The sequence below is a fragment of the Xiphophorus maculatus genome, chromosome 23 (genome assembly GCF_002775205.1).
Source record: "Xiphophorus maculatus strain JP 163 A chromosome 23, X_maculatus-5.0-male, whole genome shotgun sequence".
Lineage (NCBI taxonomy): Eukaryota > Metazoa > Chordata > Actinopteri > Cyprinodontiformes > Poeciliidae > Xiphophorus > Xiphophorus maculatus.
In genome coordinates, this window is record NC_036465.1 from 6571893 (window position 1) to 6588788 (window position 16896).

The window sequence follows — 16896 nt, forward strand, 5'->3', positions numbered from 1 at the left end:
TGGTCTTTGTGAGTTTCTTGGTTGAATAACAATCATGGAAAATCTTAATCTGCCTGGAATATTTTGGGGATTTTTAATAAACACTGAGGTTAAAAGTCTTTGACATAATGAAACGAATGAGCCTAAAATCTAAAAGGACAAAAAAATGTGTTGTGAAGTTCATGATTACAACTATTCACCCATTTAAAAGTAAGTTAATGTCAAAACTTTAATTTGACATAAACATATCAGTTTTCAGATTGAAAAAATATTTGTCCCCTTACAGATAATTAAAAAATTACCTAAATGAGAAAATGTAGTTTTTAAAATATTTATTAAGGAAAATAGATTAAACTGAACTTATGTGAGAATATTTGTTTAAAAAAACCCAGTGTGACTAATTACTTTTATTTGATTTTACGCCATAAATCCCAATAAAATTCACTTAAGTTGGTTGTAACACAACTAAATATAAAAAATACTCAGATATCAGGAGCAAATGTATGGCAAGACATTTGTGTCAACAATAGAAAAGACAAAAGTCACATTTGGAGTAAATCCTGGGGCCCCTTATTTAATATCAATACTCCCGATATTTCTAGTTATCGCAATAAATATAAGCTTGAATTAAATATTTGAATAAAGTCTTTTCTTTTCCAGGTGGACACTGACGGGTCAAATGTAAAAGAGGGGCGCTAGGACCATGGGGAGGGTCTGGGTCAGGGTAAACCCGCCTGTGTTCAGAGCGGATCATGCAGACGCGCATCAGTGACTGAACCGCACAGACTGCGGAGGAGCTCCGCACGTTCACTGCGCACCTGGCGCTTCATTTGCGCTCAGAGTGAAAAAGGAAAGAGGAAAAGAGAGAGTAGGAATATAAGGGAGGAAGAGGAGAAACTTTCCTGCGGATATAATGAGGGAACCCTGGAGAAATGATCCTGATGGAGAGGAGAACCTGACCGGGATGTGAACCGATCCACAGTCTCTAATCAGCAGGTAGGCATCGAAATAAAACGATTTACTCTAAAGCAGAATCAGCTTTAAGTTTTATGCTCCGAACCGGTGCTGGTTGCTTCTTTAGAGATTAAAAAAAGATCATACATGAGAAATACAACAAATTGCTGTCGTTTATTTTGCATTCCTAGTCAAACTGAGCTTCATATTGCTCATTTCGTCTTTATGACACAAATTTAACCCCAAACCAAATTCATGTTTCTTTTTTTTTTTCGCTGCATGTTTTATCAAAAATATTTTTAACAGAATCAGCATGTGAATGTAAAAATATAAGGAAGACATTTTTTCTGTCAGTTCAAAAGCGAAAGAAATCAGTTTATACCCGGGGGAAAAAAGAAAATCTGCATTTTTTTAAAATTTTTGCTTGTGTGTGGCAGCTCGTAGGTGTGTGGACGTGCCCCACCCTGTCTTGTTTCGGGAGTAATGATCTGTGTTGCCGCCCTGCCTCGACTTGCTGCTTTTTACTTTTCTGCACACCTGCTATAGTCATGCCATGCGAGCCCAGGGATCCACAGCGGGGATCGAGTGTCTCCTTTCTCTGTTAATCTGCTCTGAAAGCCTCGCTGTTAATGAATGGCCCCCTTTTTACCTGGTCGGCTCTTTATTACAGGCCTTTCTCTGGAATTTGTTCATTGCTTGTTGAGCCAAACAGACATTAAAACGCTTGTTTGCTTCCATCGGGTGAAATCCTATTATCCTGGTAATCTATATTACGGGGAACAAAAGGGTCATTGTTGTCTCGCCGCTCCAACTTCAGGCCGGGTTTGCAACACTGAAACGTGTGAGCTGCACCTACTTGCAGAAGTTTATCAATTAGGGCTGGACAATATGGCTGAGTCAAAATCAATAATTATTAATTCGTTTTTTTGTTTCAAATATCTGAAATGTTAAAAAATATGATGTTGTTTTTTTAATTATTTTTAAGCAGTTATGAGGCACAGTGGTGAAACCTGAAACTGCTGCTACTCAGCTGGTTGTTGCTAGGTAACCAAAGAATGAGTGAGTTGCTAGGTAACCAAAAATAAGTGAGTGAGTTGATGCCACCAACTTTGCTTGGCTGCCTGTGAGAGGTTGGCTAAGGTCTTTTCTCTGCCTACATCTCCCAGAATGCTGTGCAGTTCTGGGTTGAAGTACAGTGAATACATATCTGAACCGCCATCTTGGTAGGCAAATTCAGCACAAAGCATAGATGAACCATGGCTTCGAGATCAACAAAAAGAAAGTATATTGATACTCTTGACCAATGTGTGACAGAAATATTTTTTGCTGCTGTTGGGACCGACCCGTATGATGCAGAGAATGTGGCTTGCTTATTGTTGTCATAGCTACTTCATAGCAACTGTGATGACAGGTAGTTATGAATATCTACCAAGATGGCAGCTTGTCAGCTACAAAGTTCCTGGTTCCTCACATGAGAACTATGTTCATTATGAATATACACAGTTCTCATATGATGCCACACTTCCAGTAACTTTGTAGCTGACAGCCATCTTGATAGGTATCTGTAAAAGCTATGACAACAACAAGCCACAAACTCAGAACTAGCTCTTGCCTCATTTGTATCTAAATTTGAAACAATAAAAGACATTACAACTATTAAGTCTTAAACTTACTTTTAAATCCTTTTTTTTTTTTTGCTGGTCTTGAAGCGGCACTTGGCTACCAAGATGGCGGTTCAGTGCTGCAGATAACTTCTGGTTCAGACTTGTGGAAACTGTGTATTGAATATTGACTAAACTATTAGATGTATTATCTATGGATATTGATCATCTATCACAATATGTATTGTTATTGATTTATTACCAAGCCCTAAATTGAACATGCAGAAAAAAAATGGTTTAAATTATTCAGATTTTGTCGTTACAATAAAAAACATCAATTTCTAACATTCCAATGCATCAGAGCCTGATTGTGCAATTCTTTGCATAATTACAGTACTATTTTAATTATGACCAAAGTAAAGTGGTCAGAAAACAAAAGCATGACAATTACATTAGATTATTTACAAATGTGTGGTTTTAACTCATAAAACATGGAAAAGGTCAAGGCTTGCAATCACTTTTGCAAGGCCAGATGCACCTTGTAAATGTGTTTTGTTTTCATATTTTTTCCTTACATTCAACTTTCTGTTAATATGGCTAAGGAGCAGTATTATGTCAAATAAACTTTGTTGAGGTTTCTATCATGTTACAATGTTATTCCCTCATCAAAAACCTACCTGGATTGTTGCCTTGATTGTTTAGTACATGTTTGAGAAATCTTTTAATCTCCCATGGCAACCATTCGGGAGTGCCTAAACGCTTGCTTTTACCAAGTATGGCTCTCAAAGAGCTCCCTCCCCCAAGTTGCTCCACTCAGCTCCTTCAGACTAGCGGCAGCAGCAATTAGCAAACACCTGGTGGAGCTGTGCATCTTCTGAGCTTATCATATAAGTTACTTGCAGGGTTTCCCCCAGTGTACTATAAGTCTGGCGGGCCACCAGGCTTTACTTGGGCCCCCACCAGGCTTAGCATTGCATATTTATTTAACTTAATTTTTTTATGTTTGCATTTTTAAGACTTTATAGTCAGTATTCAAGTATTAATCTTCCAATGACACATAATTGTCAAGTGATATTTTCAAATTTCCTGTCAACTTTAAACATTTTTTTAACTCAAAAACACAGCAGGCCATAAATAAGTGACTGCCCTAACGCCTCAACCTCCGCGCTTAGCAAGTTTACTGGGGGAAACCCTGACTTGTTCTTAAAGGGTTAATGGAGAAACGTTTTGATGACATGTACTAAAGGTGGAGTGTAGGAAAGAGAAAAAGTTTCTTAAAGAGTCAGCGGTCCAATTTGAAGGTGTTAAATTATGAAGTCAAATTTCTTTCAAGTCATGTTTGATATACATATATATATATATATATATATATATATATATATATATATATATATATATATATATATACGCACACAACTGAAGTCAACAGTTGATTATGCTATAAATATATGCCATTGTGTTCGGAAAATACAACACTGCCCCTTTAAATGATCATTTTGTGAATCTTTTCAGTGTTTTCCACTATGACGCCACGTGAGATCACCATCTCAACTCACCTGCTCCTCCATCACCTCCTCCCCTTCACCCTCTCTCTCCTCCAGCCTCCCCACCACCAACCCGTGCACGTGCCCACCCTGGTCCCGCACGCACCGACACCTCTGACCCGCTCGCGCTTCAGCGCCGAGGCCCAGCTGGACTTCACCACCCGCTGCAACGCCAGCTGCTTCCACCGAGCGGAGCAGGAGGAGCAAATGACGGACAAACTGGCCTTTGAGACGCTGTACGCGGACGGCTTCCGCACCCTCACCACGGTGGAGGTGGAGGATGATGATGATGATGCTCTTCACCCGACTCACGCGCCCGAGTGGAGATGGAGGAGACGATTGAAGCGCAGGATGAAGCGACAGATCTACGGAGCGGACGGGCGTTTTAACATCCAGGGTGACGACTTCCTGATGGATTATCCCTTCTCCACGGCGGTGCGCATCTCCACCGGATGCACGGGCGTCCTGGTGTCCCAGCAGCACGTCCTCACCGCGGCCCACTGCGTGCACGACGGGAAGGATTACGTTCATGGAGCCCAGAAGTTGAGGGTTGGCTTCCTGATTCCTCCGTCCGTAAATGGCACCAAAGCCGGGTTGATTCCCAACAAGAAGCCGCTGGTCCGCTGGGTTCGGGTGAAGCGCACTCGGGTGCCGAGGGGCTGGATCCAGGGCCCGCAGGAGGTCAGCATGGACTTTGACTACGCCCTTTTGGAGCTGCGGTGGCCTCACCGGCGCCCCTTCATGCGGCTCTCTGTAGCGCCCTCTTCGGACGACCTGGCAGGGAACCGCATTCACTTCTCTGGGTTCGACAGCGACCGCCCGGGGGAGCTGGTGTACCGGTTCTGTCCGGTGGAGGAGGAGTCGAGCGAACTAATCTACCAGCACTGCGACGCGCGGCCCGGGGCCAGCGGCTCCGGGGTGTACGGCCGGGTGTGGGACGACGCGTTGGAGCACTGGGAGAGGAAGGTGATCGGGATTTTCTCTGGACACCAGTGGCTGGAGATCGACGGAGAGAACCGGGATTACAACGTGGCTGTCCGCATCACGCCGCTGAAGTTCGCCCAGATCTGTTACTGGGTTCACGGGAACCGGCTGGACTGCAGGCAGGACTGAAGCAACCGAGGCCGAAGTTAATTAAAAATAATACAGGGTGACCTTTACTGTTAGCTACTGCAGAAAACATCCATAGGGTGATGTTAACAAAGTTACAGTAAAAACTTAACAGCAATAAATTTGTTTTATTTAGCCTGTTATAAAACAAAGAAATGATCTGATATTTGAAGTTGTATACTTTCATCATGTCATTAAATCATTTATAATTAAATCATTGAAGCTAAATATTTAGCTACAAACTAAATATTTAGGTAGCATGCTAAATATGTAGCTAGCAAGCTACATATTTAGCTTCAAACTAAATATTTAACTTGTGAGCTTTCTCATATAAGACTTAAAATTAAATATTTGTCTTGCTAACTAAATACTTTGAAGCTAAACATTTAGCCTTCTAACTAAATATTTAGCTTGCTAGCTAAACATATTTAGATTGCCAACTCAATAATTGATTTAAAACTAAATATTTGGCTTGCTAACTAAACATGTAGTTAAGTCAAACACTCAGCTTCAAGCTATGCACATAGTTTGGAGCTAAATATTTAGTTAAATAACTAAATATATAGCTTGCCAACTAAAGATTTGACTTCAAACTAAATAGCTTGCTAACTAAATGCTTAATTTGATGCAAATTATTTTGTGCGCTAACTAAATATTTAGTTTCAAACCAAGAATTTGAATGAAGATACTTTACTAATCTCAGAGGGAAATTGGCAATTTAGTTTGTAAGTTTGAAGCTAAATACTTAGTGCTGAACTAAGTATTTAGCTTCAAGCTAAGTATTTAGCTAGTAAGCTAAATATTCAGTGAGCTAATATTTAGTTTGAAACTGACATTTATAAATGAATGATTATCATGGTGAAAACATGAACCTTCATTTTCTTTCTCTTAGATTAAATAACCCAGATTATTGCTGTTAATTTTTGACAGTGTAACTTTACAAACGCACCTTATAAACATCTGAGTGCCGCAGAAATATTTCCATAGAGGTCTGTGTTTACATCAGGGAAAAATCTACATTTGGCTCCATGTTCCCTCTCCTGTGTTTAATTGGTAACCTCTGCGCCCGTTAAATAAATCTGCCAGTGAGATCACAGCTCTGATTTTTGCCCGCGGTCAGATTCATGTCAGTGTTTCCACAATAATAGCTGAACCTCCTCAATAAGGAAAAAACACTTTCCCCTGGTGCAGCAGCACCGCGTGTCAATTACTGTAATCTACCGAGGATAAATTATAATCCCCCTTCCTCTTTCATCTGCATCCCGCTTTGGTGATTTTGGCAATTTTCCATTTATAACACAGCTCCTTCTCCGCCCTCCTGCACGCATCTGAAAAGTAAATAAACAATAAAACTGCTTCCTATCATTTCGGCGGACACTTTAGACTTCTCATAGTTGACTGAGGACAGAATGTTAATTTTATTTTTTCACGAATGCTTGAGATATTTTAATAAACAGAGTTTTAATTGATTGTGTGAAGTCCTTTTGGTGTAAAGTGGAGTTCGACTGCCCCCATGTGGCCATGATAAATACTGCAGCTCTCAAGTGTGAACGAACATCGTTGATGTTGTAGATTAATCGATTAAAAATGCTTCCCTGTAAAGAATTAACACGCTTTAAAACATATTTAACCACAGTCACTCCTCTTGTGACTGAAATATGATATAATATAAACAGAAATATGAATACACAGAGATGGAAGGATGAATGTATAAACAGCAGGAGGTATATGGACTGGGACAGTAGGTAAAGCGTATAAATAGGACTGAAACAATTAATCGTGATGAATTGATTATTGAAATAATTGTCAACTAATTTTTGTAATTAATTGTTAACTGGAGTAAAAAAAGACCAAGAAAAATATATTCAGAGCAGTAATAAAGGCAAAACTGTACAACCCCCCTCCCCCCCATAAACATTTGTATTAAAGACTCAAAAAATAACCTTTCTAAAAATGTTTTACCCAAAACTCCTCAAGTGGCATAACTTTAGCTTTACCCAGATGAAATTATGTAATAAAAATAATTTAAAAACTACCTTTTTCTATCATTTCATTGATTAATCCAAAAATACACAGATCAGCCTTGAATTGTATTTTTCCACGTTGGTCTTAAAGTATTTTAGACATTTAAATGCATCTTTATGATCAAGTGTTCTCTAAAAGAATGCTACATTATTGAGTTTTAGGCAATAACATTAGTTTATTTGCATCTATTAATGTGTTCTATTTTATTTTAAAAATGTAATTTGTATTTTTGAAATGTTTTTCTATTATATGACTTTAGTTCAGTTAAAAAGAAATTCTAGAGAATTCAATCCAACTAATCAGAATAAATCAATAGATCAATTACTAAAATAATTAGTTGCAGTTACAGATGTACAAATATAGAAAAGATCATTTTAAGACTAATTTTCTAGAACAAGAATACCTCAGTTTCAAAAGTTAAACTTTATATATTTTAGTTAAAAAAAACTTTTGAAACTCAGAAATTTTCTTTTTCTATAAATTTCTGAGATTAATCTAAATTTTCTTATTTTTCAAACTGAAAAAGGTATTGCTTTTCCTTCTTTAGTAAAAATGAGCGTGTAGAGTTTAAGACGATGCATAAATGGGAGGACAAACTAATTTATGAACTGGATGGACAGACGGAGAAACAAGACAGATGGGATTGAAAACAAATGATAAAATGACTGATTGATAACCAAACTGATTAATAGATGGATTTTTCCAAAACACTTAAATATCTTTTGTCACAGTTTCTACACAATATGCAGCACAAATAGAAAATGTATTTTAAATAATTAAGTGAATGATATCCAGTTTAAAAGAACCAAAAAGAAGAAGTCAGTAGTTTAGTGCTTTTATTAGAGATAAGGAGACGATACAAAACATCCACCCTTCGCTTCAGTCTGCTTGTCCGTCATTTACACATCGCGCCGCGTCAGACCATCAACAACACCACAAAGCTTTTTAAAACGAGGAAACCTTTTTTAACAAGTACGAGGAATGTTATGTTCACTACATCGAATGCCGAGTTCTCCGACACAGCAGGAAATAAAACGGAATCACTCAAGTTTTAGGGATTGCATGAAAACAAAACCAAAAAAAAACCCCAAAAACCAAATGGAATGACAAAAACAAAACAATATTTAACCGTGTTCCCCCAGAGAAGGTTTTCATCCGTCTTGTGCAAACAAGAGTGAATTAGTTCATACTAGGCCTAGTGTCAACTACACACAAAACTTAACTAGAAGTTTGGCAAAAAAAATAAAATAAAATGCAGTTGGAATAGTTTTCATGATTTTAAGAACTGTCCCTTTCTCTGAAATATTTCAAGTGGAAAGAACAAAACCCTGTCCAGAAACGTGAGTAAGTGCATTTAAATGTCATCGTCTTCATCACCACCCTTCATCATTAGTATCTTTAGGTGTGTTTTGTTCATAATCCTTATGTTGCATGAACTGGAACAACAGTCTGCCTGTTTGTTTTTTTTTGTTTGCTTTTCTTTGTCACTTGACCCCAAACCCACCCCAGGTCGCCCTCCCCAGGAGTCCCACAAATGACGCTGGTTCTCCTTTTGCCCCGTTTTCTCCAACCCGACTGGAATGAACAGCTAAACCCAACAGATGTGTCTGAGAGGCTTCGACCGAAGCCGTGGGAGGAGGAAGAGGAGGAGGAGGAGGAAAGGCGTGTTTATATAGGAGATCCTTCCAGGGTGACTACCGACGAGCCGCCCAGCTTCTCCGCCAGCGTGCGTCGCTCCTTCAGGTCCTCCAAACCGTTCACCTGCCACTCATGCTTGATGCCTGGAGAAAAATAAAAAAATACACTGACCCGTCAAAAACTGGGAACATTTAATGAGAGGCGAGGTTTTCACCTGATTATTCTGACTAATATCTCTGTGATTAAAAAATTTTTACTTATTGATTCCCAAGATAATTGAAAACAAAATGCACCAGTCAATCCTACAGGACGCATTTCAGCCATTTTAAACAAGCAAAAGGAGTAAATGTTCACCAAAAAACTTCAAAAACTTTCTGAGTTTTAAAGGCTGAAAATTTTTTACTTTTGAAACTCAAAAAAATTTAGAAATTTCTAGAACAAAGGTGAAAATTTTCTAACAAATTTTCAACTTTTTAAACTCAAATGTTTTTCCTGCAAGTGTGTGAAACTAAACTGGGTTTAAAAAACGAAGCGTATCATTTACACAGAAAAAAGCATAAAAAGAAAAGGAGTAAATTTCCACTAAAACCATCAAAATTTAGCTGCCTGGCTTTTTCTTAAACAAATATCAAAGAATAATTCAAAATAGTGATAATGAAGTATTATGTATACTTGACACTTTAGTATTAATGCAGTATTACGCAGTAATAAATAAATTTTCATGGCGCTTCTGTAAACACTTTATAGTAATCAAGTAACAGCAAGTACATCAAACAAAATCATAAAAGAACAAATATATACGTTAAAAATAAAAACTAGCAAATAGAAAAGATGTAAAGCTTAACGCATTTTAAAAATTTATTTCTGAGCATTTTGAATCTATTCATAATTCCCAGAACTAAGAATTACAATTCTTCATAATGTCAATTTTTTTTCCTGCACCTATAGATTGAATCATCATCATCATCATCATCACAACAACAAATAATTTTGCCCCACATCTCTAGAAAACCCCACTGTCTCTGGCATCTAAAACCAAGAACTTTAAACTTCCGACAGAAACATTTTGACGGTTTTTAAACCTTCAGCTAGCTTGATGTCGTTACCCAGATGGACTGAAGTGGAGCGAATGTCGGATAAACACAGGAATCGACTCGGAACACCATGAATTCAGAATCACAAACCAACCAAACATGTTTAAAGTAGGAACATCCAGAAAATCCTGGAAACCGTTCGACAGAAGTAAAACCGGATAAAGTTCCCGCCGCGCGCGGCTGCTCACCTTCAAATTTCCTCTTGATGGCGTCTTTAGAGCTGGCGTAGATCATCTTGCTCTTCAGCGGAGCGCTGTCCGGTGCCCTGAGGAAGAGGAGGAAAGGTTTAAATCCACCGCCACGATTCTCTGAAAACATTTCAGCGACAACAATCCTCACCAGAAGATGAAGACCAAGTCCTCTTTCTTCGTCTCTTTGGTCTCGTAGGTGGCGTCGTACAGGGCGTAGCGGCAGTCGTCGGGCGGCAGCATCTTCACAAAGTCCTGGTACGGGTCCATGACGGTGTTGCCGATGTCGCCCAGCAGGATTTCTTTGCCCTCGTCCAGAACGATGTTCTTCAGGTCCTTGCTGAGGCAGAAGAGGATGGCCTTCTTCCTCTTCCTCTTCTCATCCTCGTTCGCCTGAGCCTTACGGACCTTCATGTCGTTGAAGACGGCGATCACTTCATCCGTGACTTTCACACCGGAGGCCTGCGTCAACAGAAGACACCTTAACAGAAGCCGGACCCGACGCGATCAATCAACTGATCGCATGATCGATCAGAAGGATTCCTCTCCTTCTACCAAAATAATGATAAACGTCTTCAGTCTGGGGCTTTTTTAAAGATAATTTTGTTCACAGAGAATTCATAATTCATTTTATTTGTCATTTCTATTTTTTATTTATTTTGGACATTGAAGATGACTTCCAATTCCAGTGTTAAATATTCATTTTAATTTAAAGTTTATTCACATTTGAGAATGTGTTCTTGCATTATTATTACTTTAATACCATGAACACTTGGAAAAAACAATATTATCACTTATTGTAATAACTTCAGGGACAATTTGTTGTCCAGTAAATTTGTTATTGTCCTCTAATGATAAAATATGGAAAATGTTGTTTTTTTTAAATCACCCATTTACTCTATTGTTTATTATTTACAGTGAAGAACGTCGCAAGAATTTTGATGTATCATTGTCTTGATAAATTAAAAAAATAAAATAGAAAAAATGGTAAAACCAACATTTCCAATAACACTGTTTCACAAAAGCATAAATTAATATCAGTAAATTCAAAAATATGATTAGATGCTGTTACTGCTGGAGATAAAACTACTGCAATCAAGGAACCTGTTATGTTTAAATCCTTAAAAATGCTAACATTCATATTTTGTTGAAGAAAACCTTAAACCTGGTGAGTTAATTTATACAGACATGCTTTCTTTGATCCTTGAGATCTATCTTATAACTTTTAAAAAATAGAAACTCTGGGAAGTTGTGTTGATTAAAGCGTTTGCTGCAGGTTTACGTTTCCCAGCTGTGACCGAACAGAGACGACTGAGCCGAGGAACCTGAGAGGACGACATGTGACCGTCACGTGCGGCACGAATCCTCCCAACGGCGGCGACTGATAAGACAGACTGGAGCAGCAAAAGTTGTGGTCACGACGGGCTGTTAGCCGTTAGCAGAGCTGGCGCCAAGAAAGACCCGAACCCAAACAATACTCCAGAAAGAGGAGAGACACGCAACATGTCTTTACTCAAGCAAAAGTAAAAAGTAGCAAATAATTACTCAAGTAAACAAAGTACAGAATAACTGATCAAATGATCAATCATTTAATATTTAAAAATTACATCATCAGATGAAGCAAAATATAGAGTAAAGTGGAAATTTTCGTATTTTAAGGATGAAAATGACAATAATTCATACAAGTGACAAAAAAAAAGCAAAATCAGGCAAAATAAATTTTCTCAAATCTTTCAATAAAAAAAAAAAAAAAAGAGAAAAATTTATGAAAGTTTAACAAAAACTGCAGGTGTGTGTCTGTGTTTGATGAACTTTTGGTTAAAACAGGCTTGTTTTTCATTCAGTGAGTAGAAAATCCAGAAATTTTACTCAAGTAAGAGTAAAAATACTTCATGATAAAATTACTCATAAAAGTACATTTTTTAAAGAGTTACTCTAGTAAATGTAATAGAGTAAATGTAACTAGTTACTACCAAACTCTGACATAGACAGACGTAGTGTGGGTAAAAGCAACCTAAAAACAAAAACAAACAACTTAATCAATAAATAATAATAAATAAATCAACATAGTTAATGTCTAAATCTGAATAAGTTTGTGACTCCCAGTCGGCCGGTAGGTATAAAACATTACATAAGCTCCTTTGTGTCATGCATTCCTGCAGTAAAGATGTCCATGTGTGAGAGGCTGCAGTCGGGAATTAAACACCCTCAAAAAACAAAAAACAACAACAATAAAGCCTCTGTTTAAAAAACCCGAATCCAAATCAGTCCTAAACGGCCCATAAAGACACTCAGTCAAGTCTCCTGACTCTGCTTAGCCACTTCATGTGGAGAAACCGCCGTCTCAGGCCGAGACGACAAACATATCAGTGGAAAAAACACAAAGAGGAGGAAGTAGGACAGGAAAGACGGAGCGGAGCAGACTGCTGCAAGCCTCCGTTTGCTCAGAGTGTTAAAAGCTCGTAGTGGGAATCATTAACCAGCAGACTCGTTAATAAGTAAACACTTCCTGAATATTTATTACATCATCCAGGTGCAGACATTCCCCCATTTCCTGAACTTTTCATTAAAGGGATAAGAATCTTCCTATCAGGCAGCTTAAATATAAAACTGACTTTTTCCACACAAAAATTAGCATTTTATTTAGTTTCCATATTTTTTTACTCATCTGCTTTGTTAGATTTAAGAAAATACCCTTTTTAAAAAAGTGAACATGACGCTTTTCTCTGTTCAAAAGAGCTTCACTTTGGTCTCAGCTTATCTAATCTTAACCATTTATTACACAATTCAAAGTTCAAGATCCACAGTCCCAGTGTGCAAAGCCTTCATCGCCTGCTGGAGTTAAAATGAGGCCTTCACACCTTCAACACCGAGCATTTTCAACATTTCTGCTCATGTCAGACTCAGAAGAGAAACAAGTTAAACTGAGTCAGCGTTTATAAACGTCTGCAACAAAAACTCAAAAGTATAAAATGATTTTTAAGCATTAAAACTGAATTGAAACTAAATAACACACATTACTTAGATTTGCTGATCAAGCTTTTCCAGACGGATACAGATTTCCTGGATTTTTATTTTATTTTTCCCATTTTGACTGAAAAGAATAAGTGTGTTGTAGTTTATATTTTAAGTTAATTACAATATTATTACAATCAGAGGAGAGACTGGCATCTGATCTGCCAAAATACATTGTGACAATTTGGACATTTAGAATATTTTCCCTTCATATAATAAAAACAAAACCTTTATATCTGAGAAATGGTCAAATCTGAACATAATTTGCTAGAATTTGAGTTTGTTTTGAGGTCTGACCTGCCAATTTCATTTTTAATTGATTCCAATTTTCTTTTGTAAGGACAATGAAACAAAAATAAAGGATCAGGTGTGGTTGAGGAATTTACAGACCAGTTGGCAGGACGCAATAGTCGTTAAAACCAGCCTTGTTGCAGCTACAACCAAACCAACCCGTCTAACTTGTTTTTATTTCACAAGATAGATACGTTCTGCATAGATTCAACAATTGGCCCTGTAATATACAGCCTTGTGTAATGCTGTGGGTTCTCAGATGGAAACTGGAAACCAAAGACGATGAAACATTTACACTCAAAGCCTGATGTGGTAAATTAACCAGTGGGTGACAGAAATGAGTCAATCTTTTGTTTACATTTAGGGTGGCGAGTTGTTGATCATTAGAAGATCAGAACTAAATCTTTAAGAAAATAAAAAATAAGTCAGGTTTTTCACACTTTGAGTCACTAGTTACATTTACTTGAGTAACTTTTTGGGGGGGAACGAAGTACATTTAGGAGTATTTTTACTAAGCTGTACTGAGTAATTTATTTCTACTCTAACTTGAGTAAAATTTCTGTATACTCATCCCACCTCCGTAAGGTAAAATTTCAACTCCATACTTTTGATCCCTTTAATACAGCATGCATTATAAACCTACATCTCTATTTTGGTAAAAATGATGTGGTGGGCCTTCATGTTACTGGCAGGATGCGCAGCTACAAAACAAGATGCGGCAGTCTGCTTTAGCCTCTGCTAACACCAATGTTACATAACCTAGATTATTTTTGGACGTCATTTCAGAAGAAAACAGAAAAAAAAATGCTCACAGCGAGCAAAAGAGCATGGAAAAGATGAGAGTGGCGTTATAAAGCAGTGGGAGACAAAATGGTCTTTGCACCAAATTCAGGGTGGGGCCATGAACGCAGCACATGTGAGCGCTAGCTTGCTATATAAGGCAAAACTACCCAGACACACTGTCAAATATCACTTATTTATTCAACATTGCTAAGGAATACTCCGTATGTTTTACTTAGAAACAAACTGGCTCAAATTGGCTTCGTCTGCAGCGCGGGGGTGACAGAAACTGAGCGTGAAGAGGCGGAGTAGAGACAAAGAAGGAGAAATCTCAGCTAGCGCCAGTCATACCAGTAGCTAGGAATGCTAACGCCACGGTTATATCTAGATGAGGCGCCGCTGCACCTGCCAGCGAGGCGAGTCTGGAGGTGCAATAACAGAAACACGATGCAGTGAAAACACCGGCGCAGTGTCATGGCAACGCCGCGAACGTTACCTCAGACCTTTCCCTGCGAAACACACCGAGACTGCCGAAATGGCGCCAGTTTCAGGGCAATTGGTATTTTATCTTCCCAATTACGGCAGAAAGAAAGTATCCTGCTGGGGTTATTCACTGAAGCGGAAAAAAAATGTTAACAACACATGTGACTGTTTCGGTAAAGCATAACCGGCTAAACCAGCAGGGCAGCATTAGCTATGGTAAGCTAAGCTCTGTGGCTGCTGCGGCAGCCAGCCGGTCAGCAGAGTGTGATGCTAAACCAGCAAAAACACCAGTAAACACAAATTTGACCTGTTAAAAGAAGAAAACACCGAGTACTTTCAAATGGGGAACGGGAGCCGCGACGTTACTTAAAACGTGAACAAAACCAGTAAAAAAAAAAAAGCAGTAAAAAAAACCACCTACCATTGTCAGAGCAGCGAACAGTTCAGCGTCGGAGAGAAATTGAATGGATCGATGACGAAACGACTTTATACACTGCGGGAGCGCGCGTATAAGCGCGTTCCCGGAAGTAGCGGCGTGCACGACGCGTGAGCGCATGCGTACTAATGGCTATAATCTGACAGCTTTGTCTGGAGTTTGATCTTTGATGTTTATTATACTGACACATTTATTACAGCTGGGGTTTTTGTGTGTATATTCCTGTAATATTTTTATTTGTTTTTGAACGTGCGTTTTTATTTTGCATCTGTATTCCCAATAAATTACTTCCTACTAAAATTAAACTACTTTCTTTGAGCTGTTAATTTAGCTTACAGTACTGTTTAAGTATCAATCAAAATGTATGTATGGTACGATTTAATTTGAATAATTATTTATATTTCTATAAAGTGCCTCGAAACGACATTTGTTGTGAATTTGCGCTATATAAATAAACTGAATTGAAATGCATTAAATTCAATACATTTCAATAATAACACTCGACAAAATGTAATGTTTGTTCTGGTTTCTCAGTTGGTGACTGCATGTTGTTTTTATGATTTATTTTTAAAAAATTGTATTTTTATGATGTAAGCACTTGGAACTGTCTTGTTGCTAAAATGCGCTATACAAATAAACTTAATTGATTGATCGATTGATAATTTCCCGGACTTTGTGATAAAGCAAATATAACCCATACTACTTAAACAAGTAAGTAGTAAATTATTTTAGTAAATGTAAAAATGTCAATTTATGTGTTAAACAACAACTATTATTATTATTTATTATTTTATTATTATTATTATTATTATTGGTAGTAGTAGTAAGCATGTACTCCCTAGTTGTTTTTTATTTATTTGCTTTTTCTTTACTCGCTATAAAATCTTACTACGCATTATGTGTGTAACTGTTGGTTTAATCAGCATTATAACTGTTCTCGTAAGTGAATACGTGCAATTAACTATCTCATTAATGGCGATGGGGTTGACTGATATTTAAATGGACCTCTCTGCTGTCATTATAGCCAGCCGGGGCTAGGCAGCGGTTAGCATGTTAGCAGTGGGAGGAAACCCTCCGCTGCCCCTCCTTTCTCCTCCCCTTTGCGCGGTTTTCGTTGAACTCACTTCCAAATATGGAAATCGAACGATGAGCGGCGGTCGGGTGCACGCGCCTCACTCACGGCGCAGAGGAGGAGGGCCGGGCAACGGCGCCGAACACCATATAAGGAAACAAGGGACACGAAATTTTCTGCACGAGATTTTTGTGGAGCATCGAATGGCGGAGGGAGGGAGAGAGGCAGCGCTTGGTTGAGAGAGGTGGATACCTAGCAGCGGAGGAAGCCGGGAGCCGGATGATAAAAAACATGGATGACTCACGAAATTCAGATATTTGTAGAGCGGATACAAACACTTGAACATCCTGGGGACCTGAGCAGAATAAATTATTGGAAGGCTATCTGGGTGGAAACGTATAAAAAATACCATAAAACCCCTTTAGCTAACTAAGCTTGAAAATAGTGAAATCGGTGGGCCAAGAGTGCACCGTTAACATCAGATAACAAAATAGTCGACTGACGCCAACACAAGGTTAAGTTATATAAATCAGGGCTGTGCAAAGGACGGTCCGGGGGCCATTTGTGGTCCGTGGACTGATTTTCTGCAGGCCCTAAGTGACGGTTGGTTTCTGTAGACGGAGGCTTTTTATTTATGCCAGCAAATTCCAATCTTACAATAGAAAATGTCAGGGACAACACAAAAG

The 16896-nt window shown here is 38.3% G+C and overlaps 2 protein-coding genes across 2 annotated transcripts; one reads left to right on the forward strand and one right to left on the reverse strand.

The window, feature by feature from the left end:
* The first annotated feature begins 744 nt into the window (after positions 1–744).
* Positions 745–5477, forward strand: LOC102219887 (serine protease 23-like). The gene is made up of 2 exons (XM_023328168.1): positions 745–975; positions 4047–5477. The coding sequence occupies exon 2, from the start codon at positions 4058–4060 to the stop codon at positions 5189–5191; it is 1134 nt and encodes a 377-aa protein (XP_023183936.1). The 5' UTR covers positions 745–975; positions 4047–4057; the 3' UTR covers positions 5192–5477.
* Positions 5478–8032: 2555 nt separating this feature from the next.
* On the reverse strand, positions 8033–15273 carry cfl1 (cofilin 1). Its single transcript, XM_005799482.2, has 4 exons — positions 15124–15273; positions 10285–10595; positions 10134–10210; positions 8033–8994 (listed from the first exon to the last, which is right to left on the reverse strand). The coding sequence occupies exons 1-4, from the start codon at positions 15256–15258 to the stop codon at positions 8882–8884; spliced, it is 636 nt and encodes a 211-aa protein (XP_005799539.2). The 5' UTR covers positions 15259–15273; the 3' UTR covers positions 8033–8881.
* Positions 15274–16896: the final 1623 nt, after the last annotated feature.